This window comes from Wolffia australiana, chromosome 1 (genome assembly GCF_029677425.1).
Source record: "Wolffia australiana isolate 7733 chromosome 1, ASM2967742v1".
NCBI classification, from domain to species: Eukaryota; Viridiplantae; Streptophyta; class Magnoliopsida; order Alismatales; family Araceae; genus Wolffia; species Wolffia australiana.
Genome location: NC_135835.1, coordinates 10,925,958 through 10,953,619, shown reverse-complemented (window position 1 = coordinate 10,953,619; position 27,662 = coordinate 10,925,958). Strand labels below are relative to the sequence as shown.

Below are 27,662 nucleotides of genomic sequence, written 5' to 3'. Positions count from 1 at the left end.
GAGAGAGAGAGAGAGAGAGAGAGAGAGAGAGAGAGAGAGAGAGAGAGAGAGAGAGAGAGAGAGAGAGAGAGAGAGAGAGAGAGAGAGAGAGAGAGAGAGAGAGAGAGAGAGAGAGAGAGAGAGAGAGAGAGATCCCAAAGGTCAAATCTAACACAAACACAAATAATACACTCTCATTCCAATATACTTCCCAAAAAGGAGTCGTCGTGGCAGCGCCACGCGGCGCGCGACAAAAAACATGTCCCCGCCGTACGAATCTTTCACCTGCAACGCTGCCACACCTCAAATTACATAATCCCTAGAAAAATGCGGATATTCCCATAAATACAATCGGACGAAGGTTACGCACGTTATTTCAAAATATAATACAGGAAAGCTTGAAAAATTCACCCCCACCCCCCACAGGCCATCTCCTTGAACCCTTCCCTGCGTGTCCCTATTGTAGCGGCGGGGTTTAAGCGGCTGCGCCGACGAGAGGAAGGGAGAAGCCGCGGGTATGGACGACTACGTTCTCCATATGGCCATGGCGGCGCTGGTCGGCGCCTCCATCGTCGCCATCTCTGCCTACTCTATGCATCGAAAGACCCTTGAACAAGTCCTCGAGTACGCCCGACGGGAACGCAGCAGGCGCAAAGTGAGAAACCGCGGCCCCGACGAGGATAACTTCGAGGAGGACGAGAATTCGGAGTTGGATTGCCCATCTCCACCTGCCAAATTCGACAAGAGAGAACACCGCTCTCAGCGCTCTTCAGCCCTCGCCGATGTCAACCTCGTGAATGGTTCATTCAATGGCGATGTGGACAAGGTTGAAGATTCCAAGAGCTTGTCTTTCCCTCCGCAGTTACCTCGCCTCCAGATACATCCCGAAGGTTGTGCGCAGCTTTCCTCTGCTCTCAAATTAAAAAAAAAATAGAAATGTGAGATTTTGAAGATTGACGGGCGTCGTAGAATTGGAAAGAAATTAAGACGGCCCGTGATTCGTTTATAAACTAATAATTTTTCATTTTTCTTGGTGATTCCCCCTTGGATTTATGGTGACTTGAACTGATCTTCTGCTTCTTGGTGGCCTGATCCCATTGCCACCTCCGCCTATTTGTTTACCATAAATTATTAAGGTTAAGGAAAGGTTTACTCTTGAAGAATTCCGAGATGTTTTTTCTGGGATTGATCTGTACTTGGGAACATTCCGAAAACTTGGAGACCCAACTACAATGAGACATTCAGTATAGTACATAATTTCTTTCGTAATTTTCAACTACATTTACATTTTATTTTCAAATCGAATAAGTCTCGCTTACATCCCTTCTTAGAATGTAAAATGTGCTATTTAATCATACCACTTAACGGGTCCTGGGTGTGTCATGTCTTATTATTTAGTCGAATGATGTGTTATTGGACTCATCAGGGAACCGGCAATCACGTAGCGCGAGTGTGAGCAAGAGAGCTGAGCATGGTATCAGGTCAATATCTCCCCGGCCACCAATTTCCAGTTCCTTGGAAAGTATACAGGGTTCTGCAGATGACAACTCGCCCTCTGATTTCAAAACGGAAGAAATATATATTGATCCTATTCAAGACTCTGTAAGTGTTGTTCGGTCTCTTGATTATTGACAAGACGAGTGTAGTCTTCAACTTCCAATTAACTATAGCTTGCATAGGGATGCTGACTGCTTGCAGTTTATAATGATGGACGGGGTCTATTCTTCTGCTTTGTATTTAACTGAACTTTCGATCATTCTAAAATAAGCAGTTTTGAGCGTGCGATTAATCATGGGCTATTCTGGATGATTGCATAACTTACGAAAAAATGTTTTTACATTTGTACCCCAAAATCCAATTAACTATCATTCTTTACACATCGGAGTACCGCATATTGTTTTTTGGTTTTCAATTTTTATTTCTATTCTAAGGTTAACCTGATGAACAGACGTCACAAGCTGATGCGTTTCTTCAAGATTTGCCGGACGAAGCTGAAACAGAGGCAAACTCAAATACTTTATCTGGTGCTAATGTAATTAGAAGTCACACTGTTTCCGGAGACCTTCATAGTGTCCAACCTGATCCTGTTACTGCCGATATACTTCGAAAGGAACCTGAACATGAGAATTACATAAAATTGAAGATAACTCCTACTGGTACAGTGTTTAATTTGCTGCCTATTTCTCTCAGATGAAACTTACGTCTATTAAATGATTGAAGCTAAAAAATACTTAATCTGTGTTTATAATTGGGTAAAATTTCTATTCATTAATATGCAGAGACGCCCAGTGCGGATGAGACAGAGGTTTTTATGGTTCTTCAAGAGTGTTTGAAACTACGAAAAGCTTATGTATTCACAGAGCAAGTGACCCCCTGGGAGAAAGAAGTCATCACAGACCCCAGTACCCCAAAGCCAAATCCAAATCCCTTTGTATATACTTCAGAGAAAAAAACAGATGTATGTGACAATTTGTTGAGTAAGCGATACCTTTCTTGTGCATGTTTGGTAACTCTTTACGATTTTGCTCTGTATCATATCTTTCAGCATCATTTTCAAATGGAAGATGGCGTGGTTCATGTTTATGCAAATAAAAATAGTAAGTTGTGTTGGTATGCTATTTAAGTAATTCGTGTTCATCTAAGCAAAGTCTGATATGGACATTAATACAATTGCCTCTTTTTCTCCTGTTCCAGGCAAAAAAAAACTTTTTCATGTTCCCGATGCGACAGAGTTTTTTACCGATTTGCATCGCCTTCTGCGAATCATTGCGGCAGGTAATATAAGGACAGTGTGCCATCGTCGATTGGTACTTTTGGAACAGGTGATGTTTTCTCCTGATGCGTTCTGATGCATGTTCTTCCTAACACTTTAGACTGATAAGGTTGTGAAATTTCCAGAAATTCAACATGCATCACATGTTAAACTCTGATGCTGAGTTCCTTGCCCAAAAAAGTGCACCCCATCGTGATTTTTATAACGTGAGGAAGGTTGATACTCACGTTCACCATTCGGCTTGTATGAACCAAAAACATCTATTGAGGTTCATTAAATCTAAGCTAAGGAAAGAACCTGATGAGGTACGTATATTTATACTCATTACATGATCCGATTCTAGTGGCATGCTAATTTGAGTTTGATTTGATTTCTTAAACAAGATGGTTATTCTGGAAAAAATGGGCTTGATTTCGCAAACAAGATATTGGGTACAAAAAGAACGGATAAAAAGATTTTCCGATTTTACATTTAACGGTAGATTATATATACCATTTTATTTTATTTTAATTTTCTTTCTGTGGTGAGACTTGAATTGAAGCTCCAATTATATTTTCAGTTTTGTCTTTGTATGATTTATAGTAAGGGCAAGACATTTCGACTTGTCCCTGAAATCTCAGGAAAATTGTCTCTGCTCATAAATAGCTTTTGCAGAGGTTGTACTTCATTTGTATAGAAAGTTGCCCATAGTATCTCCATTCTGCTGGAAATCCTTGGTGCCGCAAAGATGCCAATGGGAACTCCTAGTCAAGGCAGTCTTAAACCTTTGTCAAATTCACCTTCCACATAAGCCCTTTGACCTTCATTCTTTTTCCACTATTAAGATTTCTGTTGCTACAACTGTGCCATCAACCAGTTGTCATCTTGTAATAAATATAAACTGGGATGGCCCCACCAAGTTGTTGATCACCTCCCTGGGCCAGTTGGCCAAGACCTTGGCTATGATAAGATCAAGTTGGATGGTGCAATAGGCTGAAAATCTCCACTCTGGTGACTCCTTGACATTTTGAGAGTTAAACCAAATAAGCATGGTTAATTCTTTCCAATCCAAAATTACCTTGCTGAAACTCCTGCGTCGTGGCCTCCACCATTTAGAAGGGGCGCACCAGCTCTCCCTGTTGCGCTAGCCTCAACCGAGTTGTTCCTCTTCTGCTGGAAAGCATGGTTTATTCTTCTCCTCCGCTCGTCATGGAGGCCACATTCATTCCATGAAATGCACTTTATGGGTGGAATGGATGACCCCATTCTTGCCTCTGCTCATGCAGGAATCCTGATTTCTCCACGACTGTTTGGACCCGAGCAATGGAGTCAATATCTTCTCGACCTGGCATCCTATCCATGACATCCGGTGCTATACTACCAGCCTCCTCTATGTTATCCACTTACATGGGCATCTTTCCCTTCCGACCTGTGTATCCATGGCATTAACTTGGCTCCTCTTTATGCCCCACCTCTTTCCTTTCTGTTTCCATCCCATTCTTCTCCTTTGTGTTTCTCTCAGGTAGAGTGGGCTGCTCCTTTCGGTTTGCACCCTGCTCCAAATTTTGACCTGTCCTACCCAACTCTGCTAAGCGTAGGTTTCCTCCTTTCCGGGTGACCTGCCACACCTTTACACCTGTCATCCGTTGGGTTCTCCATACAGTGCCTACACCATAACAGGAGACTCTGGTAGTCCCGGGGCATTGGCAGGGCCCACTAACACTCCGACACTCTTATTCTGCAATTTTGTCAATACTGCTTCCATTCCCTTGCATCTCTCTGTCTCTGTCCTTCGTTTCTCTGGTGGCGGCGCAGATGGAGGTTGACGTCCTGACACGCTCACCCTAATGGCATGTCAGTGAGAGGCCCCGGCCACCTCAAACTCTAGCTTTACAACATGAGCCACGGTGGTGGTGAGAGGTCCTTTGGGTATAATCCCGTTGATATAATATGCTGTAGCTTCCATGATGACTGTCTATGGTTCACTATACGATATCCCGTCAGCAGGGAGAACCTGCCACCATCTTATTTGTTCATTTCTGCTAATTCGTTGTGACCATCTGCACATCATAACATATGCTGCCTTTGACAGCCCATGTAAGAAGAGATCTCCTGTGTCCAGTCTCCAAAGTTCTGCCCCTCCCAATGTTGAGAATTTCATACATAGCCTTCTCTTGACCTCCTCGAAATTCCAGGTTCTGCCCACCACTCTGCTGACCAGACAGTCTTGGAGATAATACCCAATGCTCACGTATGTCTGCCCTCCCCTCTGTCTGGATCTCTTCGAGAGGTGTCGTTTTGCCCGATCCTTGTGGGACTACCCTGGGAGTCTCTTCTCCTGGGTCATATAGGTCAGCCCCTGGGCAGGAGAACTTTCACTGTCCAACTCCTCTGCAACTCCTACATGTCGGTGGATCTCTACAGTCCCAGGCATAGTGCCCCCAAGCGAGGCAGAGGAAACATTTTGGTTCCCAGCCTTTGTTTTTGCTTGAGCAGGTCCCTTGGTCTGGCCTTAGTGATGTTTTCCTATGGGGCCCGACCATCACCCAGCCTGCTACAGTACTGTCATTTGTCACCTCCCCAGATCACGGGCGTATGAGTTAATGTTGTTCGTCTCTCTCATCATTATTGGCCTGTCCCCCCATTCCATGGGATTCTATCTCCTCTTTGCTGGTGCATTATCTTTCTCGCTTTTCGTCTTTCTCATATCTCTATTCTCTGTCATCTCTTATCTCTCTCTAGTTGCTCATCTCACTCTCTCTGTGGTTCCTCATCTCTCTCTCATTCATCGTCTCTGTCTCTGTCTTGTTGCTCATCTCTCTCTCTTCCCTCATCTCTCTTATCTCTCACTGTGTCTTGTTTGTCTTCTCTCTATCTCTCTCTCGTTGCTCATCTCTCTCTCTCTTCCCTCATCTCTCTAATCTCTCTCTCTGTCTTGCTCGTTGTCTCTCTGTCTCTCTCTCATTGGTCATCTCTCTCTCTTCCCTCATCTATGCATGGTTTACTTGTTCCTTCCAACGCTAATTCTGTATCACGTTCTCTTATAATACCGCAAATGAATTGGTTCGTGTTTACCTCTGACGATGATATTTTTGAGAATTAGGGGCTTGAAGGGGAATCATACTCACGTAATGTATAATCAGACGTGATGAATCTGCAAGAAATTTCTAAGGCCTCTACTGCAAGAGATACAATTGTTTATCTCACACATTATAGAAAAATTTTCATTACTGACGTATTTATTAATTGTCACACTTATGCCCAACAAAGTGTATTTCACAGGAAGTATGTAATTTTCGGTGTCAATTACTGTTAGGTTTGTAATTAATCTCATGTATTCTACTAGCAAAGGTGATGGCTTTGACTGTGAACGGCCATTATTTGATTATCAATCATTAATGGGTCCCTTTTTTCCGTAGGTGGTCATTTTCCGAGATGGAACCTACCTAACGCTGAGAGAAGTCTTCGAGAGTTTGGATTTAACTGGGTAATAAAGAAAAACTTGTTTCCTCCGTTTGATTTTATCAACATTAGACACATTCTCTTTTATGTGGAAAACGATATCCTTTTTCTGTTTTTAGGTATGACCTGAATGTGGACTTACTGGATGTACACGCGGATAAAAGCACGTTCCATCGCTTTGATAAATTTAACCTCAAGTACAATCCCTGCGGACAAAGTCGGCTAAGGGAAATTTTTCTAAAGCAAGAAAATCTCATCCAAGGTAAAACTGTCATTCAATTTTGAGTGTCCTCTCCATTTCCTCTGGTTTCCGTCTTCAAAATATTATCCTCAGAGTATTCAAAAAGTGTTTTGCTTCGTATAAACATATTCTTAGTGTAAGTGATGGGAGAGAGGATGGGAGAGGAGAGAGATAGAGAGAAAGATGCACAGAAGATTGGGCAGAAAAAATGGATCATCTATTTACTTCACCAGTGCCCCCTTTTATACTTTAAACAAGAGAGAGAACAGCCTTTCCAACGGTCATATTTTTGAAAAAATATGTCCGTTGGAAAGGTTACATCCAACTGCTTTTCGCAGCTGGATGTCCAACGGTCAGTTTCCTGACCGTTGGAGACTGGGCCTGATGTTCATCAGGCCCAGTAAATGTTAGGTCCTTATTGGACCTAATATTTAGCCCTAATGGGCTCCCCACTATTGGACCCTTAATGGGCCCTTAGTGGGCTCTTATTGGGCCTCTATTGGGCCCTCTCAGTCAGCTGCTCTCAGTTAGGTTTTCCATTATCCCCCTAGGGTTATTCTATTACATATACATGGCCTCTGGCCCATAAGTTAGTACTGCGTGATCTAACACTTAGACTTGGAGTCATAGCGCCGGTTGTTTTACCATCACCATCATAAACTCGGCCTTTGACAAACCTGCTCTGACAACTATGCACAATTGAGTGCACGGATCAATCCGTCACTCAAAGAGTTCAGGGCACCAGATCGACTGAATATGAACGTGATAGTGGCACTGCTGCAACATCCCTCCTACTTCCACATCTGGGCTCCCTTTGCTGGCGTTTCCTCCTCTTCTTACTCCGTACTGACTCCACATCAGTGGCTTTGGACGCTCCGACCTTTCTTCTCTTGCAAGAAGGTCCCGGCTGCTCGGCTACAGACAAGGAAAGACATAATAATCTCTGCGTATGGCAAACCCAGAGATCTCTGGGTGTACGCGAAGATACTGGACCAGGAGTTGCAACTCATAGCTTATTTCCTTGAGAAGCGGAAGAAGCGGAAGGACGCGAAGATCAACACAGACAGATACAAATCATGGGCCCCCAGCAATAGCAGTGCCCATATTGAAAGGCGAACAGCCTCAGGGAACAACCAAATGCTTATCAAGTTACTGGACGGAAGGACACAATGTATCCAAATCCCCCGAGCCTCTATTTCTGGCAAGACCTTGAAGCAACATCTCTACAACATAACCCGAATTCCCCCACACTTCTTTTGACTGGTCTCTGAGTCCAGAGAAATCTACGAGGAGACCATCATCTGCTCGTCAAATGATGGTCTCTGCCCATCCTGCAGTCTTCTACTCCGCCTTCGTGGCGGTTCTGGCTTCAGTAGAATGCAACAGCGCAACAGGGTGACGATGGCATGCACACAACGATCCCGCAAGGAGGTAATTGCGGAGGATGCTTCAAAGCAGGGTCCGGGACAAGAAGGGGGAAGCCGGGACGACACTCACTGGGCGAGAGTGACTTGAGACAACATTATTGGACACATGATCAGGAGAGCTACACAAGGACAGAGGGGCTGCAGAGGCCAGGGTATCAGGTGGGAAGGCACCCAGGCCAGACAACAGAAAAGGTTGGGTGGACCGGTAGTCAAAAGGAGACCCTAGGCTGGCATGAGTCTTGGGTCGCTCAGCCCATACCCAGTGGCCTGGTGGGGTGCGAAGACCATCAAGTGGCAAACTCTACAATGGTGGGTATAGCCACATGTAGAGAGAGGGGTCAGTGGTACGAGAGGACCAGGAGGAAGCCCCCGAAGGCATGGAGGGGGATTGCGGAGCAACACGCTATGCTGGCTCTTTGCACCGCCCCCTTGGCAACCTGCAGAACAAGTCGAGCAGACCTACAGGAGACGATCCGCATGGGGGAGTGGGAGAAACAACACGATGGAGTCGGAGTTTCCCTCACCAAGCCAGGACGAGGCTTAGACAACACTCTGCGTCACGGGGGGAAGAGAGTCATAACAGAACAAGACGGTCAGAACCTCTCCCTGTGTCTAGCAGAATATGCACTGCTGATCAAGTGCCAGAGGTAAAAGAAGTGGAGGGGTGGGTGAGAGTCGGTCCACGAAGACAACGAGTTATCCGCCGGCCAGTGTCAACGGAGGACCTTTTGTTTAAATTCTCTTGTATTTGTCTATCTATGTAATGGGGCCCACTGTAGGCCCATAAGCCCAATGTATGTTGCCTTCCCGTGGACCCATGTTATAAAGGGTACACAGGAAAAAACCCTAGAAAAAAAGGTGAATCTCGTTTTTCATTCTCTTCTCCTTTCTCTCTTTTCCCTCTTCCTCGACCTAGGGTTTGGTCAAAGGAAGTTCCACATGGTATCAGAGCAAAGGTTGTGAGATTGAGCAGGCAGCGTCTGGGCTCGAGCTCGGGTCGTGAGGTCGTGGGATCGAGAAGAACGAGGACCTGGGGTCGTGGTGCTTCCGTGGCCGTTCGGTGTGAGAGAAGCGTCTTGGTGTGGCCTCTTCACATTCAGAAGTGCACAGTAGGCGTGGAGCATTCCTCTGGTGTGGTGTGAGCATTCTTCTGGAGCAGTGAACAGCAGGCGTGGTGTGGTGTGGTTCTAGTGAGTGTGAACGGGAATCTTCTCGTTCAGAAGTGCTGTGCATTGCTGTGAAGTGTTGGCTAGGCAGTTGTGGACTGCATTGCTGTGGAGTTCTCCTTGGCTTGCTTGTGAAGTGCGGTGGTGACCTATTGGTCAGTTGAAGATGACTAGTGACGCGGTGTCTACAGCAGCAAGTGGAGCTCATGGCGATTTGAGGGATTCTCACAGTCTTTTGCCCTCTGTAATTCCTCCTGTAGCAGAGCCGCTGAGAGATAATGGGAGGAATTTTGCACAGTGGGGCCAGTTGGTGGAGCTCACCCTGATTGGCCGAGAGTTGAATGATCATCTAAGTGAAGAAATAGATCCATCAAATCCTTCGTATAAGTCCTGGAAGCGAGATGATGCTATCGTCCATGTGCTCCTGCTCAGCAGTATGACCAAAGATCAACTCCCCAGGATGGCTTTCTTGAAGACCGCCAAGCAAATTTGGGAGTATGTTGAGAAGAATGCTCTTAAGAAGAGTAATCTTTGGAGGACGTATGAACTTGTGATTAGAGCTTGGAATCTGCGGCAGTGAGATAGAAGTGTAACTGACTATGTTAATGAGCTGCAGACCATTTGGTTGGAGTTGGATCCAATTCGTAATCCAGATGAATGGGAATATACTCTTCGAGATAGAATGTTCAAGTTTCTGATGGGTCTCAACCCTGAGTATGAGTCGGTACGAAGCCAAATTCTGAATCGAGAAAAGATTCCTGATCTGGAACAGGCTATCTACCTTATATTGGAAGAAGAAAGTCGTCTGCAAGTTGCTAGCAATACCCTTAAGGAGGAGGCAAGTTTGGGAATGATAGCCAAGGCGAAGAACCAGAGGACTGGAGAAGCAGATCTTCGAAGTGCAGATAAGGTTACTGGGCAAGAAACACATGAGACATATGAAAATCGTAAAAGTCAAGGAGGTAGAGACCATAAAAGCTCCATTGTGTGTCATTATTGTAAGCGTAGAGGCCACACCAAGGACAAGTGCTGGGATTTGCATGGGCGACCTCCCAGAGCTCAAGCTCACTCTGCACATACTGGAGTAAGTGATCCAGAAGAAGCTGAACCTTTTGAACAAGGGAATGTAAAATGCATGGGGAAGTCCAACACGGAGGAGGTTATTCATCTCAGAGAGGAGCTGGAGAAGCTGAAGGCTCTAGTCAGCTCCTCGGCCATGACCAGTACTCTCACCAGGTCAGGTAATTCATTTTCTCCAGAAAATTTAATTTACAGAGATTGGATCCTTGATTCTGGAGCAACGGACCATATGACTCCGTACAAGGCCAAATTCTGCACATACTCCCCTTGTGACAGAGGAAAGAAGGTATTCACTGCAGGAGGAGCAGCGCTACCCGTCATCGGTGTTGGTAATGTGAAAGTTGATCAGTGTGGGAATTATTCTAAATGTGCTTCATGTGCCTGATTTAAGGGCTCAATTAATTTCACCCCGGCGTTTAGCTCACGATACTGGATGCACACTATTTTTTGATAATACTGGGTGTTTTGTTTATGATAAGGCAAGGAACCGGAGGATTTCACCCTTTGAAAAACGAAATGGATTCATCTACATCAAGGGCGGGTGGAAGGCAGCGATGACGGTGGATGCTCAGATACTTGAAGAGAAGCGAAGCAAACAACTTGGAGAATCTAAATTGTTGCACTTTCGATTGGGACATCCAACTTTTGTATTGATGGAAAAAATGTTTCCTTACTTTGCTAAAGACCTTGAAATATCTACAATTGTGTGTGACTCTTGTCAATGTGCTAAGCACAAGCGATCATCTTATAACAGAACCAGTGAAAGAAGTGAAGTGGCTTTCTCTCTTATTCATTGTGATGTGTGGGGGCCATCACCTGTTGTATCTTTGACAGGAGCAAGATGGTTTCTTATCCTGGTCGATGACTGTACCAGGTTGACTTGGGTGCATCTCCTTAAACAGAAGTCAGAGGTGACTAAAGTTGTTAAAGACTTCTGCATGCGCATTCAAACTCAGTTCGGTGTGTGTGCAAAAATTCAGGACAGATAATGCGACAGATTTCTTCAACACTACTTTGTCGTCTTTCTTTTCAGAACGTAGAATTGTACATGAGTCATGGTGTGTATATACACCACAGCAAAATGGAGTTGCAGAGAGAAAGATTGGCCATGTGGTGAATACAGCTCGCACACTCCTCCTCCATCAAAATATGCCCAAACACTACTGGGGTGAAGCTATACTGACTGCAGTACACTTAATTAATCGGCTACCATCGAGGATACTGAACTATGATAGTCCGGTGGAGATTCTTTCTAAACATGTCCCACATGTTGATTTAAAGACAAAACTAAAGTCCAGAGTATTTGGCTGCACAGCCTTCGTTCATGTACACAATCCGGTGGATAAGCTCAGTCCATGGGCAGTTAGGTGTGTATTTGTTGGATACTCTCAAGAAAAGAAGGGGTATAAATGCTACGATCCTAAGTCAAGGAGGTTTTATATATCAGCAGATGTTACATTTGATGAGAAGCATGCATTTTTTCTTGGTGAAACACCAGAAAATATTCAAGCTGTGTTTCCTGCAGATGTGCCTGCTACAATCGCCAGCACTGAGTCCCAGCATTATGAAGTACTGGAGCCTAGATGTCCATCGAATGATACGAATTTGAATGACGCTGTTGATGACAATATAGCATCTGGGGAAGAGACAAGGCCAAGTGAAGATGAAGAAGCTTACCAAGGTGCACAAGGAGTAATCTCACAGAACGAAGAAGCAACTCATGATGATGAGCGCCATATAACTGAAGAAGTGATTTCACCAATCCAAGATGATGAGTTTGGGTGGCCTATTGCACTCAGGAAAGGGAAGCGGTCATGTACTCAGGGGGTGAAATATCCCATGTCCAACTTTGTGACATATGACCATACCTCTACTGAGTATCAAACTTTCCTAACTAAGATTGACTCTATCACTATTCCAAAGAATGTTAGAGAAGCCCTTGCAGATGACAGATGGGTGGAAGCAATGAACATTGAAATGGAAGCTCTTAGGAAGAATTGTACGTGGGACATTGTTGATCTACCAAAAGGTAAAAAACCAGTTGGATGCCGATGGGTGTACACTGTGAAGTTTAAAGCTGATGGATCTGTTGAAAGATATAAAGCAAGGTTAGTGGCCAAGGGGTATACACAATGCTATGGAATTGATTATGAAGAAACATTTGCACCGGTGGCCAAGTTGACCACGGTACGTATACTGATTGCAGTATCGGCAAGTTTGGGATGGAAATTACATCAGTATGATGTTAAAAATGCATTTCTACACGGGGAGTTGGAGGAGGAAATTTACATGCAGCTACCTCCTGGATACTATTCTAATGTATCTTGTGACAAAGTCTGCAGGTTGAAGAAAACATTGTATGGTCTTAAGCAGTCTCCACGGGCGTGGTTTGGCAAATTTTCACAAAGCTTGAAGCACATGGGCTATTTGCAAAGTCACGGAGACCACACTCTATTTGTGAAGCAATCATCTTCTGGGCAGGTAGCAATTTTACTGGTGTATGTGGACGATATCATTATTACAGGTGATGATGTTGAAGAAATTAAGTCACTGGGTATGCGTTTGGCTGAGGTGTTTGAAATTAAGGCTTTAGGGCAGCTAAGGTATTTCCTGGGCATTGAAGTGGCTTACTCGAAGGAGGGAATATTTATCTCACAACGCAAGTATATTATGGATCTTCTACATGAAACAGGAATGAGCAATTGTAAGCCGGCTGCAACACCTCTTGAACCTAATATTAAATTGGGTTTGTGTGAAGAGTCTGCCCCAGTCAGTAAAGAGAGATATCAGCGCTTGATTGGAAGACTTATATACCTCAACCATACCAGGCCAGATGTTGCTTTTGCAGTCGGTCTCCTCAGTCAGTTTATGCATAGTCCTCGTGAGCCGCACATGCAAGCTGCTTACAGAGTGCTGTCATATTTGAAAGGCACAGCAGGCCATGGCTTATTGTACACAAGGGGTAGTGACCTTAATCTGTCTATTTATATAGACTCAGACTATGGCGGATCACTTTCTGATCGTCGGTCAACAACAGCGTATTGTACATTCCTTGGAGGAAATCTAGTCACATGGAAGAGTAAGAAACAACATGTGATTGCACTATCCAGTGCAGAAGCCGAATTCAGGGCCCTTGCTAAAGGTATCTGTGAAGGTATATGGCTCCAGATTATCCTTGAGGACCTTCGGGTACGAAAACGCCCAGCAGATCCTCCAATTCTACTCTACCGTGACAGTCAATCAGCGATTAATATTGCTCACAATCCAGTTCAACATGATAGAACGAAGCATGTCGAGATTAATCGTCACTTTATCAGAGAGAAGATTGACCAGAAGCTAATCAAGCTGGAGTACGAGCCAACAGCCGATCAAGTGGCGGACCTCCTCACAAAAAGTGTCCCAGGAAGAATTTTTCAAAAGCTCCTATCCAAGCTGGGTGTTAGAAGTATCTACCTACCAGCTTGAGGGGGGGTGTCAACGGGAGGACCTTTTGTTTAAATTCTCTTGTATCTGTCTATCTATGTAATGGGGCCCACTGTGGGCCCATAAGCCCAATGTATGTTGCCTTCCCGTGGACCTATGTTATAAAGGGTACACAGGAAAAAACCCTAGAAAAAAAGGTGAATCTCGTTTTTCATTCTGTTCTCCTTTCCCTTTTCCCTCTTTTCCCTCTTCCTCGACCTAGGGTTTGGTCAAAGGAAGTTCCACAGCCAGAGATATATTGAGCGGGAGGGACGGAAGAGCACTGTTATCGATGCTTGAAGAGTGGCCATCGGGCAAGGGAATGTCGGGGCAAGCTGGTCTGCCTTTGATGCCGGATGACAGGCCATCATCAAATGGAACGCCCAAGAGATGGTAGAGATATGGTCAGACAGACATACCTCAACCGGAAAACTCACGGCTCCATGGGCCCTCAACCTCAACCAAAGGACGACAACATTTGGCAAAATGGAGCACCGGCAGACCACCAGGGAACCCTGATGGGCTGCCTAACCAGAGAGGTCCTGAGAGGCTCCCCAACAACAGACAAGGTTCAGAAGGGTCTCCATACAAAAGTTATAGCCCTCACCAAGGCAGAGGTATGGACCCTCGAAAGCGGTAATTTCTTTCTTCGGGGAGCATCAATGGCAGCTTACACATCACTGATCGGCTGGGAGCAAGTAGTCAGCAGGGGTGCACTAGTGAGATGGCGTAGGTTCTCCCAAGCGATGGTTCAACGAGGGGATCCAGTGTCTCACACATTATAGAAGCTCGAGGCGTCCCAATGGGATATCGGACCAGACCGGCGCTGGAGGCTTTGGTCAGACCTTTAGGCACTCTCAAACGTGTCCTTTCTTATGGATTGGAGTCGGAGCGGATCCAAGCAACCACGCCTCCGCCCATCCTGAACTTTTGTGGCCTAGAAGGAATCTATGAGGTTCGCCTCACCACAAAATTGCCACCGCCACCACCACAGCAACTGGCTAATAGACAGTGGGCCACGAGAGACAAAGGCAACGCAATAGCAACTCCCTCCGGGGGGACGTCAGTTTCCAGAATGAAGACGGTCGCTGTAGAGCTGAGGAGACAGCAAACAAAAGTCATTTCAGGGGTGGAGGATGACCCTAAAGGGATCTCACACAACAAAGAGGACACAATGCAGGTACGACAGGAAAACCAGATGCCACAAGCATCTGCCGCAAATGAGACACGTGACAGACATAGGGAAGGGGGGAGAACCCAAGAGTCAAGAGATTGTGCAGGAGCTAGGAAGCACACCACGTAGAAGGGCAATTGTTAGTGAAGGAAAGAACAAAACTGTAAGTCAGCGCCCGCGGCTTGCAAAAAGGGTCGCCAAGGTAGTGAAAGGCTTGTTTACAAACTTAAGAAGTTTGGCATCCATCATGAACGAAGAATAGTTGCATGAGCAAAGGCCGGGAAAAGTGGCCGCCTGCTGCTAGCAGCCGAATACAAGGCCTGAGGTAGTAATTGAGAGGACCAAGGATTGAAAGAGGCAGCCGAACCCCAGGCTAAATGCAAAGAGATCCTCTGCCATCCCTGTAGTGCACGCAGCAGAGTCAGCTGACGAATCAATAACCGAGAAGAACTCACCCAACCACGCCGCTTTAGAGTCGGCGGTGGACCAAGAGACCACGGAGGCCCTTCCCAACTGTGCTGCAGCCGAGTCAGTGGGCAATCAAACAATCACAGAGGACCCTCCCAATTGTGACTCCACAGAGCCTGTCGGAGAACAAACAGTGGAGGACCCTGTGACAAACCACAGGGCTAAAGAGCTCGCACTGAAGATCGAACTAAAGCTGGCACAGGGCAGTGAGGGTGGTGAGGATTGTTCTCCATGAAGTGTATCTCATGGAACGTTCATGGACTCCGCGACGAAAATAGGCGTGGAGTAATGGGTAGGTATCTGAGAGAATGGGGGGCCACTGTGGCATGCCTACAGGCAACAGGCAACCATGTTTGAAAAGTGTGAGTGGAATGGAATACATTGGGGAGGGGCTTTCTTGAAGGTTTTTTGGTGGTCAATGCCATAGGGAGGTCAGGGGGTGGACGGGTCAGTTTGCTGCGGCAGTCAAGTTAAAACGTATGAATGACAATTTTGAAATGGTCGTAGCTTCGGTCTACGGTCCAACCAGTGGTTCACGGAGAAACGACCTATGGAGAGAGTTGGCAGATCTAGTGGGCACCTTCCACGAGTACCCTTTACTGATAGGAGGTGACTTTAATGTGACATTGGAAGCGCAGGACCGACCAAACAAAGCGGGAGGGAGAGACGTCAATTCAGAGGCTTTTTGGGCTTTCATTTCAGAGTATTTACTCCACGAAATGGGACCGACCGATTGCACATATACATGGAGAAGCAGAATGGGCCATAACAGGTTGTCGAGAGTAGACCGATTTTTATGCTCAGTGGAGCTGGCAGAACGTTTCCCACTAGCAGACCTAAGATCTCTCCCAAGGCCACTATCAGATCACACTCCCATTTTGTGGGCTGGAAACGAAGCAAACTGAAGGCCCACCTATTTCAAGCTACAAGAGGCTGGCTTCAAAGACAAGATAGCGAGAAAGTGGTCAGCACGGACCCAACTCAGATCCGAAATGGAAACACTTGCAGCAAGAATTCATGGGCTGACGCACCATCTTGTGGAGGTAAGCGCATCCACGAGAACAGAAGGCAATCCAGAAAAGAAGCCTCGCATAGGATCAAAGTTTTGGATGACCTGGGGGATACTCGATTTCTGGAAGAAGATGAAGCCCATGAGCGAAGCAAATGGAGGGGTGTGGTCGCCGAAGAAGACAAGAAGCTGGAGATGGACTGGAGGCGAAGGTCTAGACAACTGTGGCTTAAGGCAGGGGATGTGAACACAAGATTCTTCCATCTAGCTGTTAATGAGAGGAGAAAGATAAACAACATTCAAAAGCTGATGGTGGGAGGCCAGGAACATGTCGGACCAGAACTGGTGGGTTGTGCCGCTGCCGAACACTTCTGCTCGTTCTACAAAAAGGGACGGCGTAACAGTTGGGTGTGGTGTGGTAAGGGTGCACGAATGTTGAACCCGGCTAGCAAGGTAGAGTTGATCCGCCCTTTCTCAGAGGAGGAGATCGAGGCAATTAAAGAACTCAATGGCGAAGGGGCGCAAGGCCCAGATGGTTTGCCGGTATTCTTTTACAAAGCTTTTTGGCCAAGGGACGGGCAGTATGGAGAGAATCAATCAGGCATACCGTTTTCTCCTTCCAAAGACACACGGCACAGATAAAATCGAGGATTACAGACCAATCTCGCTGTCCAACTCTATCTACCTAATTATTGCAAAGGGTTTGGCGAACAGGCTGAGAGTAGTGATCGGAGAGCTTGTCGGGCCCTCTCAATCAGCATTCATACCGGGCCGCTTACTATTGGATAGCGCAGTCGCAGCAGGAGAGATAGTCGCTTCATGGAAAAGGCACGGGACCAAGGGGTTCATGTGGAAAGTTGACTTCGCCAAAGCATACGACACACAGATTGGCATTTTCTTTGGGCATCAATGAAGAGACAAGGCTTCCCGAAGGAATGGATTACATGGGTAAAAAGATGCATAACTTCACACTTATTCTCAGTGTTGGTGAATGGGAGGCCAGAAGGAGAGCGTATACAACCGCAAAGGGGGTGTAAGGCAAGGTTGCCTGCGTGACCCCTTACTTTTTGTCCTTGCGGCAGATGCACTCGTCTCTTGCACCAACCTAGCAAGCTCCCACGGTCTCTTAAAGGGATATCAGACAGCAAGCCACCCCGAGGGTATTCCGCTACTGCAATACGCAGATGACACCATTTTTCCTATTGAAGGCTCGGTGGAGGAGGCGAAAAACTTGTCCACCTTACTAGATCTATTTGCAGACTTCTCTGGCCTACAGATCAATCAGGCTAAATCAGCTTTTGTGGGTAGTGGCCTCTCTCAGGAGGAGGCATCGCAATGCGCAGAGGCGCTTGGTACACCACTTGGAAGCCTACCTATGAGATACTTGGGCCTGCCACTGACCGCAGGAAGAATGACTAAGGTAGATTGGCAGCCGGTGGTAGAGAAGGTTGAGAGACGACTAGAAGGCTGGTAAGTCAGGGTGCTGCCTGGAGGAGGTCGACTAGTGCTAGTGAGGCGGGTCCTGTCATCAATTCCCATCTTCCACCTCTCGGTGTTCAAGATGCCAGTAGGAATCAATCAGAGGCTCGAAGGCCTGATGCGTCGTTTCCTATGGAAAGGCGCTGGGCTTAAGGAGGGTCGAGGGCTGGCGCTGGTGGCATGGGATATAGTCTACAGATCTACCAAACAAGGAGGCCTGGGGTTCTCCATCTAAAATGCATGAACACAGCACTACTAACAAAGTGGATAGCACGGATTATGCACCCTTGGGAAGACCTAGCCATCCAAATTTTGGGCGACAGCTATGGTCGGAGTTTAAACTTGGATGAGAAAGCAACCCCAGGCAGAGGAATGTCGCCTTTCTGGCAGGGCCTTAGACGGATTTTCTACTAAGTTAAAGACTTTTTCACTACCCGACTTGGCGACGGCTCCCTATTTCGCTTCTGGAGAGACCCATGGTCTTCAGACGGCCCATTCAAGGAGGCTTTTCCTCGGCTCTATGCGCTGGCCAGATGCCCCGATGCCACAATGGCAGAATGTTGGGACAATATATGGAATCCAACGGTAGAAGGTGCTGTCTCAGATCAAAGGGTGGCAGACTTCTTAGGCATGCAACAAGCTTTGTCTCAGTGCCGGCCAAGACATGGCGAACAAGACGGATGGACTTGGACAGACATTCCCTTTTCTGTTCGGAAGGCCTACATGATGCTATGCTAGGGAACGGAGGATCAATCAACAATCCAGGCATGTCAGGCCATTGGGCGCCTCAAGATTCCATTAAAGGTTAAGATCTTTGGTTGGCTCTTACTACGCAAGAGGCTGGTGACACATGTTTTCCGTCGGAGGATGTATCCTGATACCTCTGTGACGTGCTCTCTATGCACAAATGGTGACGAAGACTGCAACCATTTATTCTTCGAGTGCCCAGTCGCCGGTTCAATCTGAGCTACCGAAGTGCACTTGGCGTCGAATGTGACGTCAGAGGAGGTTTTTTGGGAGTTCATAAGGCAAGGGGGCCCTAGGAGGAGGGAAGAGGGAGGTCGAGCGTTGACAGTGCTTTGGGCGATATGGCTCCACCGAAATGAGGCAGTATTTGGGGGCGGGGGGGGCATGGTGTCCAAGGACGGGTTAGCCCATGAGGTTGAGGCCTCATGGCATCCTGGTTCGCTAGAGGGGTAATCAGTTAAGAGAGAGGTTGGCCAGGCGGTCAGGAGAGTTTAAATATCTCCGCATGTAACTCCGGTGGTTACCGCTTTGTCGGGTGACCACCTTAAATCACTTTTCAAAAAAAAAAACTAGAGTCACCTCCAACGGTTAATTGATCAGTTGATCCCTCAAACTGAAGGACAAAGCAGGTCTATCTATTACAGCTTCCATAGTGCATAGAAAAGGTCGGACATATGAAACCCTGGCTCGTTTTCAGTGAGAAATTGTCTCGTTTTGTTCAATGTGAGCGCGCTCTGAACTTTATGACTTCGATCTATATTCAGTAAACCTTGGTCCCAAGATCCAGGGTCAATTCCAGGTATTAATGCTAGTTAACTCTTATGTTTGGTGTTAAATTAGACTAAGAAAGTGTAAATGATACAGATGTGTATGCTGTCGGTCAGCTGTACATTTGTGTAAGCTTCAACCCGCGTACTGTTGTTTCGATTTGTCTATCACAAGGGATTCAGCTATCTCAAAAAGTTTTTGAACCTTTGTTTTTGATTTCTAACACAAACCACTTAAGTAGGCACTCTTACACATGTACTTCTATCAACCCAGATTTGGTATTTGGTTTTCTCTGCCCTTACATGTGACATTTGTTGATGGATACCAGGTCGATTTCTTGCTGAAGTGACAAAAGAAGTCTTCTCTGATTTAGCTGCGAGTAAATACCAGGTACTTCCACAATAGTCTACTGTACTGACCATTTGTCGGGTACATGACTTATGTGCTCTTTGAGTTTCTAGCACATCAGTAGTCGTCTCTAAAAGATTATTTCTAGAGTATTAATTTCAACACCGCAAGGAAATCTTGTTTAGATTTTTTCAGGAAAAAGAAATCTTGTTTAGATACCTTTTTTCTGTTATTTTTTGCTCTTGTCTTTGCTCATGGCTATTTCTAATTCTATATTTCTTCGTGGGTTTCATGTCATTTAATGGGATTTTAACTCTGCAGTAGCGATTAACACAGTTTTTCTCGTTTGTTCTGTATGCAGATGGCAGAGTACAGACTGTCGATATATGGCAGGAAACAGAGCGAGTGGGATCAACTTGCCAGCTGGATAGTAAATAATGACTTATACAGTCCAAATGTGGTTTGGTTGATCCAGGTTGGGGATCTTTCCCTCAGAACGTGATAATAAATCATTCCCTTAAGCGAAACAGGTTCATGCCTTATTCTAACACTCTTCTGCAGCTCCCAAGATTATACAATGTTTACAAGGGAATGGGGATTGTGACGTCATTCCAAAACATTCTCGACAACGTTTTTCTTCCCCTTTTCGAGGTGACGGTTAATCCAGATTCGCATCCCCAATTGCACGTTTTCTTGAAGCAGGTAAGTTCTTGGTGTTGAGTATTTTTCACTTGTTATTTAATTTTGAGAGTGCAATTAATTTGTGGCGGAAAACTTCTAGGTCGTTGGTTTCGACTTAGTTGACGATGAAAGTAAGCCGGAGAGACGACCAACAAAACACATGCCAACACCAGCTCAATGGACTAACATCTTCAATCCTGCATTCTCGTACTATGCCTACTACTGTTATGCAAATTTATACACTCTAAATAAGGTATTACTAATCATCCAAGAACTCCAGTTGATCTATCATAACTAGGGCTGTAGTGCTGAGTGTTTGATAATCTTTGTTGGCCCAAGCTCCGGGAATCGAAGGGCATGACTATAATCAAGTTTCGCCCACACGCCGGCGAGGTACTAACTAAACCCAATATTATTAGCCAAAAAAAGAATAATTAGTCATCATCTTTTTCCATTTTACTATGGTTGAATGAATTAATTTTTTCCCTCAGGCTGGCGACATCGACCATCTTGCCGCTACGTTTCTCGCAGCCCACAGCATCGCCCATGGCATCGGTCTGAGGAAATCCCCTGTGTTACAGTACCTGTACTATCTCGCTCAGGTAAGCAAAGACATGCCCATTACTCGATCTCCACTAATTTTAAAGCTTCTAGGAAGCAGAAACCTCCAAAATTCTTTATCCGTGGGTTTTAAATTTTTAATTTTTTGTGGGTGTGTTTCAGATTGGTCTGGCGATGTCTCCTCTCAGCAATAACTCTCTGTTTCTCGACTATCATCGAAACCCCTTCCCTGTGTTCTTCATGCGGGGCCTTAATGTTTCTCTCTCCACAGACGATCCTCTCCAGATACATCTCACAAAAGAACCCTTGGTTGAAGAGTACAGCATAGCGGCATCGGTGTGGAAGCTGAGCTCCACTGATATCTGCGAGATTGCTCGAAATTCAGTCTACCAATCCGGATTCTCTCATGCCCTTAAGGTTTTCTCCAAATTCATGATCTCGATCATCTTTTTTTCTCACCCCTAACAAAAAAAATTAAATCTTTTATCAGTCCCACTGGATCGGGAGGGCCTACTACAAGCGCGGGCCTGATGGGAACGACACGCATAAGACCAACGTTCCTCACATTCGCGTCGAATTCCGCGACATGGTTTGTCGTCGAGTTCCTTATTCCGAGTTTTTTGCGATGCTTTTAACAGATTCTCTAACTTACAATTACTTTCAACGTACAGATTTGGAAAGAGGAGATGCAACTGGTGTTCTTGGGTAAAGCCGAGATCCCCGAGGAGATAGAATAAGAAATGTAACTTGTTTTCGGCGTTTAGTTTCCGAACGAACCATGGCCGGGTTCCCGTCCTCGTTCATCCTTATAAACTTCACGGGAATTCAAAGTTCTGACAACCTTGGAATGACAGAAGCTGGCTTGGCTGTTCATGGCTATGAATCTTGCCCAGAGTTCAGTCTTTATCGATCCGACACGCGGAACTCGTTTCACCTGATGAACCTCATCTCTGCAACACGTCTCCATTCATCTTCAAGAAATCCATTGCCTCTTTCCATCCATCTTCTACGTCTATCACCTCATCCTCTCTCTCTCTCTCTATATATATATATCTATCTCTTGCTCAGTTTCAGGATGGGATAAGAGAAAACAGAAGTAAAAACTCGAGGTAGACGTCATAAGCCATGAAGGGAAGAAGAAAAAATGGCCTTCCTAGTGGAAAACGATAAGTTTAGGTCAGCCATCCCCATCGCCGGATGGGGACGTTCTTGGGCTCTTCTCCATCTTTACTACTTTAGCTCGTCTCCAATCGTTTGAAGAAGATTCTACCTCTTCCGTAGTAATTATGGAATTCCTTGGAAAATATCGTTCGAGGAACGAAGATGACGATTGCATGGTACTGACCTAAGCGGCGGAGGTGCGAATATCTGAGCTTGGGCTTGATTCCAAACGCATCTTCGTTGCCAGAAATGGAATCAAGCAAGTGGATGGTTCAGTGGGATAAGATCCTGAGCTGGATCCTCCTCTGAGCTTAGTCTCGTAGGGAATCTGGCGAGTTCGATTCCCACTTGCATGGCTAATACGGTTTTCTTAAGTCTGAACTTAACCGCTTCTCTTTTGTTTTAATAAATCTCGCGCGTGGCTTTCAGAAGTTTTGGCGTGCAAAGTCTGCTCTCCCTCTCTATCTCGCTACTTTTCTCTGATCTTCACCGTCGGATATCCTGCCGATTCGCCGCGCCGAGGAGTTCCAATCCGCATACTTAGTATAGATTACTCTTTGCCCATGCGCCGCGCTCACTCGGTCTTGATAAACAAATCGCCCGCCGATATGATAAACAAATCAAAGAAAAAAACAATGGGTTTTGTACCTTCTCCGCGTTCAGACAAACGAAGGTTGGATGCACACGGAACTGGCAAAAAAGAACTATTGACTGACGTAGAAGACGGTAATCACGATAAGAAAAAGAAAAGGAAGATTAAAAATAATCAGAGAAACTAGATCCTGGCATAGGAATCACGAGAATCGGAAGTGGTGAAAATATCAAAATAATCAAATGGATGCGAGTACGCGAATTTCGTCTCGAATATTCCTCCTGCGTTTTTCTCCTTCGCAGCCATCGTTACACCGGGCCTCCCCATGGCGACGATTATCGAAAAGGACGGTGGACAGCAGACGAGACCCACGGCTTATAATCACGTCATCGGCATATGGATAACCCTGGCGAAGGCCAGAGCCAACCGAAGGAAGCATCGCCACGTGGTAGAGTACGCCTCGACGCGATGGAGCGGCGCCGCTGGGGGGTCTCCCTCCTTTGCCTATAAATACGGGGATCCCTCTCATGGATATGTCATCTCCAAGCAGCGAGCTTTCTTCTATATATCCTTCTCCTTCGTCTTCGTCTTCCTCCTCGTGCAGTCGCCATGTGTGGGATTCTGGCAGTGTTGGGCTGCTCCGATGACTCTCAGGCGAAGAGAGTCAGAGTTCTCGAGCTCTCCCGCAGGCAATGGCCTTTCCTCTTCTCTATCCTCTCGCTCTTTCTTCTCCTCGTCCGTGAGCATGAGCTTCTCTCGCTCTTCGCGCTTCTTTCACGGATTCTCTTCCCCTCTCATAATCAGATAACACAAACAAGAGCCAATATAATTACTACGATTCACGCAGGCAACGGTGACAAAATCGTCCCAATAGTGACGATGATTTCATAAAAGGATTATTCCCCCGCAGTGATGGGTCGTAAAGTATATCACTCGACGTTCATGCACATGAGCTCATGGCGGTCGTTTTTGCAAACAGGCTGAGGCACAGGGGCCCCGACTGGAGCGGGCTGGCGCAGCACGGTAACTGCTTCTTGTCGCACCAGCGCCTCGCCATCATCGACCCCGCCTCCGGCGACCAGCCCCTCTACAACGCCGACGGCTCCGTCATCGTCACGGTAACTAACCCTACTTGGCCTATCCCAGAGTAAAAATATAGAGGATGACGACTGGAGAAGAAGGGACAGGACGACGACGACGACCGTATGATATAGGCTTTTATTCATGAAAACGTGTTTTCGCCTCTTGAGCAGGTCAACGGAGAGATCTACAACCACGAGGAGCTGAGGAAGAGCTTGCCCAACCACAGCTTCAGGACCGGCAGCGACTGTGACGTCATCGCCCACCTGGTATGCCTCGTCTCTCTTCTACTCTTCCGCTAGTCTTCTTCTTCTTCTTCTTCTTCTTCTTTCTCGTTTCTTGTTTTTTCTTCTTTCTTGTTCCTCCCTTGTCTCACCGCACTGACCGTCACGGGCGATGAACGAGAGCAGTACGAGGAGCATGGAGAGGACTTCATCGACATGCTGGACGGGGTCTTCTCCTTCGTGCTGCTGGACACCCGCAGCAACACCTTTCTCGTCGCCCGGGACGCCATCGGAGTCACTTCCCTGTACATCGGCTATGGAATCGACGGTCAGCTTCAACCCTGCACCTCCTCCCTCTTTCCACCGCCTTTTGGTCTCGTTATTAATGTCTGTGCTACCTCCGACGCGGCAAATCTCGCGCGTGATCAGGATCCATTTGGGTATCGTCGGAGATGAAGGGGCTCAACGACGACTGCGAGCACTTTGAGCCGTTCCCGCCGGGGCACCTCTACTCGAGCAAGGAACACGGGTTCAGGCGCTGGTACAACCCGCCGTGGTTCGCCGAGACCGTCCCCTCCGTTCCCTACGACCCTCTGGTTCTGAGGAAGGCCTTCGAAGATGTACTACTTCTCTTGCGCCTCCACTGTCCCGCGTTTACTCAAAACGAACGAAATAACCGGTGCGACCGAATTCGCAGGCCGTCGTCAAGAGGCTCATGACGGACGTCCCCTTTGGCGTTCTTCTCTCCGGCGGGCTCGACTCGTCGCTGGTGGCCGCCGTCACCGCTCGCCATCTGGCGGGTTCCAAGGCTGCCGACCAGTGGGGCACGCATCTGCATTCCTTTTGCGTCGGCATGAAGGTGATCCCAAAGAGTTCCTCTTCTTCCTCGCCATACGCTCTTTCTTGCTCCTCTTAAAGCCATTGAAAAACCGCGCTTCTTATCCTCCTTCTTCGATTCTCCCCAGGGGTCGCCGGACTTGAAGGCGGCCAAGGAGGTGGCGGACTACCTCGGCACGGTGCACCACGAGTTCTACTTCACCGTGCAGGATGGGATCGACGCCATTGAGGACGTCATCTACCACATCGAGACCTACGACGTGACCACCATCAGGGCCAGCACGCCCATGTTCCTCATGTCCCGGAAGATCAAGTCTCTCGGCGTGAAGATGGTCATCTCCGGGGAGGGCTCCGACGAGATCTTCGGCGGTTACCTCTATTTCCACAAGGCCCCCAACAAGGAAGAATTCCACCGCGAGACGTGCCGCAAGGTACCGCACTATGGTCTCATCTCCCCTGGCACGAGGACGAGTGCTGTGGAATTTTACCCATCCCTCTGACTCTGCAGATCAAGGCGCTTCACCAGTACGACTGCCTGAGGGCCAACAAGGCCACCTCGGCCTGGGGGCTCGAGGCTCGCGTGCCGTTCTTGGACAAGGAGTTCATCAACACTGCCATGAGCATCGACCCCGCCTGGAAGATGGTGAGCCTCCTCTTCAATCCCGAATCCCGCCTCCTTTTTTTTCCCCAAAACCTGTTCTTCTTCTGTGTCCGTTCCGTCCTCACAGAATTTTGCTCCCTGGTCTCAGATCCAGCCCGACATCGGTCGCATGGAGAAGTGGATCCTGAGGAAGGCGTTCGACGACGAGGAGGAACCCTTTCTCCCCAAGGTGCTGGCCCTTGAGAATCAAATTCAATCTCCTGAATTTCTGCTTTCTCACGATCTAAAAACACTTCTTCGCTCCATCTTATTTTCTTCCTTCTTCAGCACATCCTGTACCGACAGAAGGAGCAGTTCAGCGACGGCGTCGGCTACAGCTGGATCGACGGGCTAAAGGCCCACGCCGCGAAACACGTCGGTCACTTCTTCTGTCATCCGCGAACACGAACATCCCTATTCTCTCTTATTCGCTCCGGTCATCAACTCATAACTTCCTCCAATCTCTTAACTCACCAGGTAACCGATAAGATGCTGTTGAATGCCAAGAAGATCTACCCGCACAACACCCCGACGACCAAAGAGGGCTACTATTATCGGATGATCTTCGAAAGGTTCTTCCCACAGGTACGGAATAACCCTTCCCGGAGGTAAAACAGAGAAGAAAAGCGGCCATCTTGACGCTCCCTCTCCCTTGTAGAATTCGGCGAGGCTGACGGTCCCCGGCGGCCCCAGCGTGGCGTGCAGCACCGCCGCGGCGCTGGAGTGGGATGCGAAGTGGTCGAGCAACCCCGACCCGTCGGGAAGGGCTGCTCTGGGCGTCCATGTCGCCGCCTTCGACGAGAAGAATGCCCTCCCGCTCGCCAACGGCTCAGCACCTCTGGAGATTATCGACAAGAAGGAACGGATGATAGACATCTCTGCGGGGCCTGCCGTCGCCATCTCTACCTAACCATGGATGGAGCGGCGACGCTGTCGGCAGCCCCCTCCCATCGGTTCGTCCTGCTCGGAGAGCTACGTTTGCCAGGAGCTCGTAACTAGTTTTTGTATCCACTCCTCTCTTTGTCCGTGAGGCAGCGCTGTTCTGCTTATCTCGTAACTCGTAAGTGTTTCTTGTACGTTGATAAATCGAAGGACCAGCTTCAAGCTACAGTTCCTCTCTTTCTTTCTGTCTTTTTTGTCTTTCTATCACTCTCTCTACACTGGAAGGATTTGAGTGTCTAAATTTAGCTTCTAGGTTGTTAAAATAATTGCATTCATGGAGTTAAATCTATCTGGGGTGGCACCCTTTTTCAGGATGTTGGTAATGTGGTTTGGTAAACTAACGTGTTTTAGGCATATGATTCCAGTGTCAAGATTCTTTTTTATGAAATGGGGATCCATCTCTAGATGCGACCATGTTGGATGGGATTGCTGGCAAAATTGCCGAGAGCTTTATTGTTGCAATATAAATCACATGGAGATGAAATTTAGAATGTTTTAAAATCCAAAAAAGAATTCTGAAGTCGTATGGATTTTTGGGTATTTTGTTGAAATTTTGGATATATTTTCTTAGCCAAAATATATTTTATACAATTTTATATTGTTATATTCTGCCAAGTGTCCCGATCCAATTTATTTGATAACAACATTCCTAACCATTACATAAGGTTTCATTATGACATCACCAGTCACGATGCTATGATGGCAAATCATGAGCTAATTTTTCTGTATTTTCTTAATGAATAGGGATACATGGCCCAATAAAAAAGTGCCCATATAGAATCATAATAAATGTGATTTGAAAGGAAGGACAAGTGATGATGTAAAATAATTCACTAATTTTACACAAATTTCAGTAAGTATAAAAGTGCATGGGACATGTGGCCTTATCTCATTGGTGGAAAAGGAATAAACCATATCCCAAGTTGTGCTCCCATGTATAGCATTAAAACACATTATTTTATTTGTTGTTACAAGGACACTGTCACGTCTTTAGGCAGAATAAGAATGAAACAGAATTCGGAGTCAAATGTAAAACAAAAACATCAGAGATTTTAAGAACGTGAAACCCTAAAACAAGGCGATGGCATCACTCATGAAGAAAAAAGAGATGGAAAATATGAACTGCCCACATTGCATGAAATTCAAACCTTGATATCCGACGATCTAGCGAGTGATTGAGATGAAATTTTGAGGGTAGCTTTGTATTTTTCCTCTATATCTATTTGCGTGCCCTGATATATAAGCAGAGGCGTTAATCACTGTAGATTATTTTCAATACTTCCTACTTACTGAAAGAAAGTAAATCAGGAGATACATCAAGGTTTTCTTGGTCTCTTAGGTGATTAAAGGGAGAAAACTAGAAGATAAGGAGCTCTCCTGCA

General features: G+C 46.5%; 2 protein-coding genes across 2 annotated transcripts; both read left to right on the top strand.

Moving 5' to 3' along the window:
* Positions 1-390: 390 nt before the first annotated feature.
* On the top strand, positions 391-21,696 carry FAC1 (AMP deaminase, putative / myoadenylate deaminase). The gene is made up of 18 exons (XM_078579157.1): positions 391-869; positions 1,406-1,581; positions 1,928-2,135; positions 2,259-2,437; positions 2,525-2,576; positions 2,674-2,801; positions 2,878-3,057; positions 6,151-6,218; positions 6,313-6,455; positions 19,543-19,604; positions 19,924-20,037; positions 20,124-20,264; positions 20,344-20,496; positions 20,583-20,636; positions 20,735-20,845; positions 20,967-21,221; positions 21,295-21,393; positions 21,476-21,696. Exons 1-18 carry the CDS (start codon positions 497-499, stop codon positions 21,539-21,541), a joined length of 2,562 nt encoding a protein of 853 aa, XP_078435283.1. The 5' UTR covers positions 391-496; the 3' UTR covers positions 21,542-21,696.
* A 1,390-nt stretch (positions 21,697-23,086) lies between these two features.
* On the top strand, positions 23,087-26,465 carry LOC144706226 (asparagine synthetase [glutamine-hydrolyzing]). Its single transcript, XM_078579158.1, has 12 exons — positions 23,087-23,246; positions 23,537-23,675; positions 23,811-23,906; positions 24,048-24,189; positions 24,291-24,481; positions 24,559-24,720; positions 24,827-25,129; positions 25,207-25,341; positions 25,448-25,528; positions 25,627-25,713; positions 25,816-25,923; positions 25,997-26,465. The coding sequence occupies exons 1-12, from the start codon at positions 23,167-23,169 to the stop codon at positions 26,246-26,248; spliced, it is 1,776 nt and encodes a 591-aa protein (XP_078435284.1). The 5' UTR covers positions 23,087-23,166; the 3' UTR covers positions 26,249-26,465.
* Positions 26,466-27,662: the final 1,197 nt, after the last annotated feature.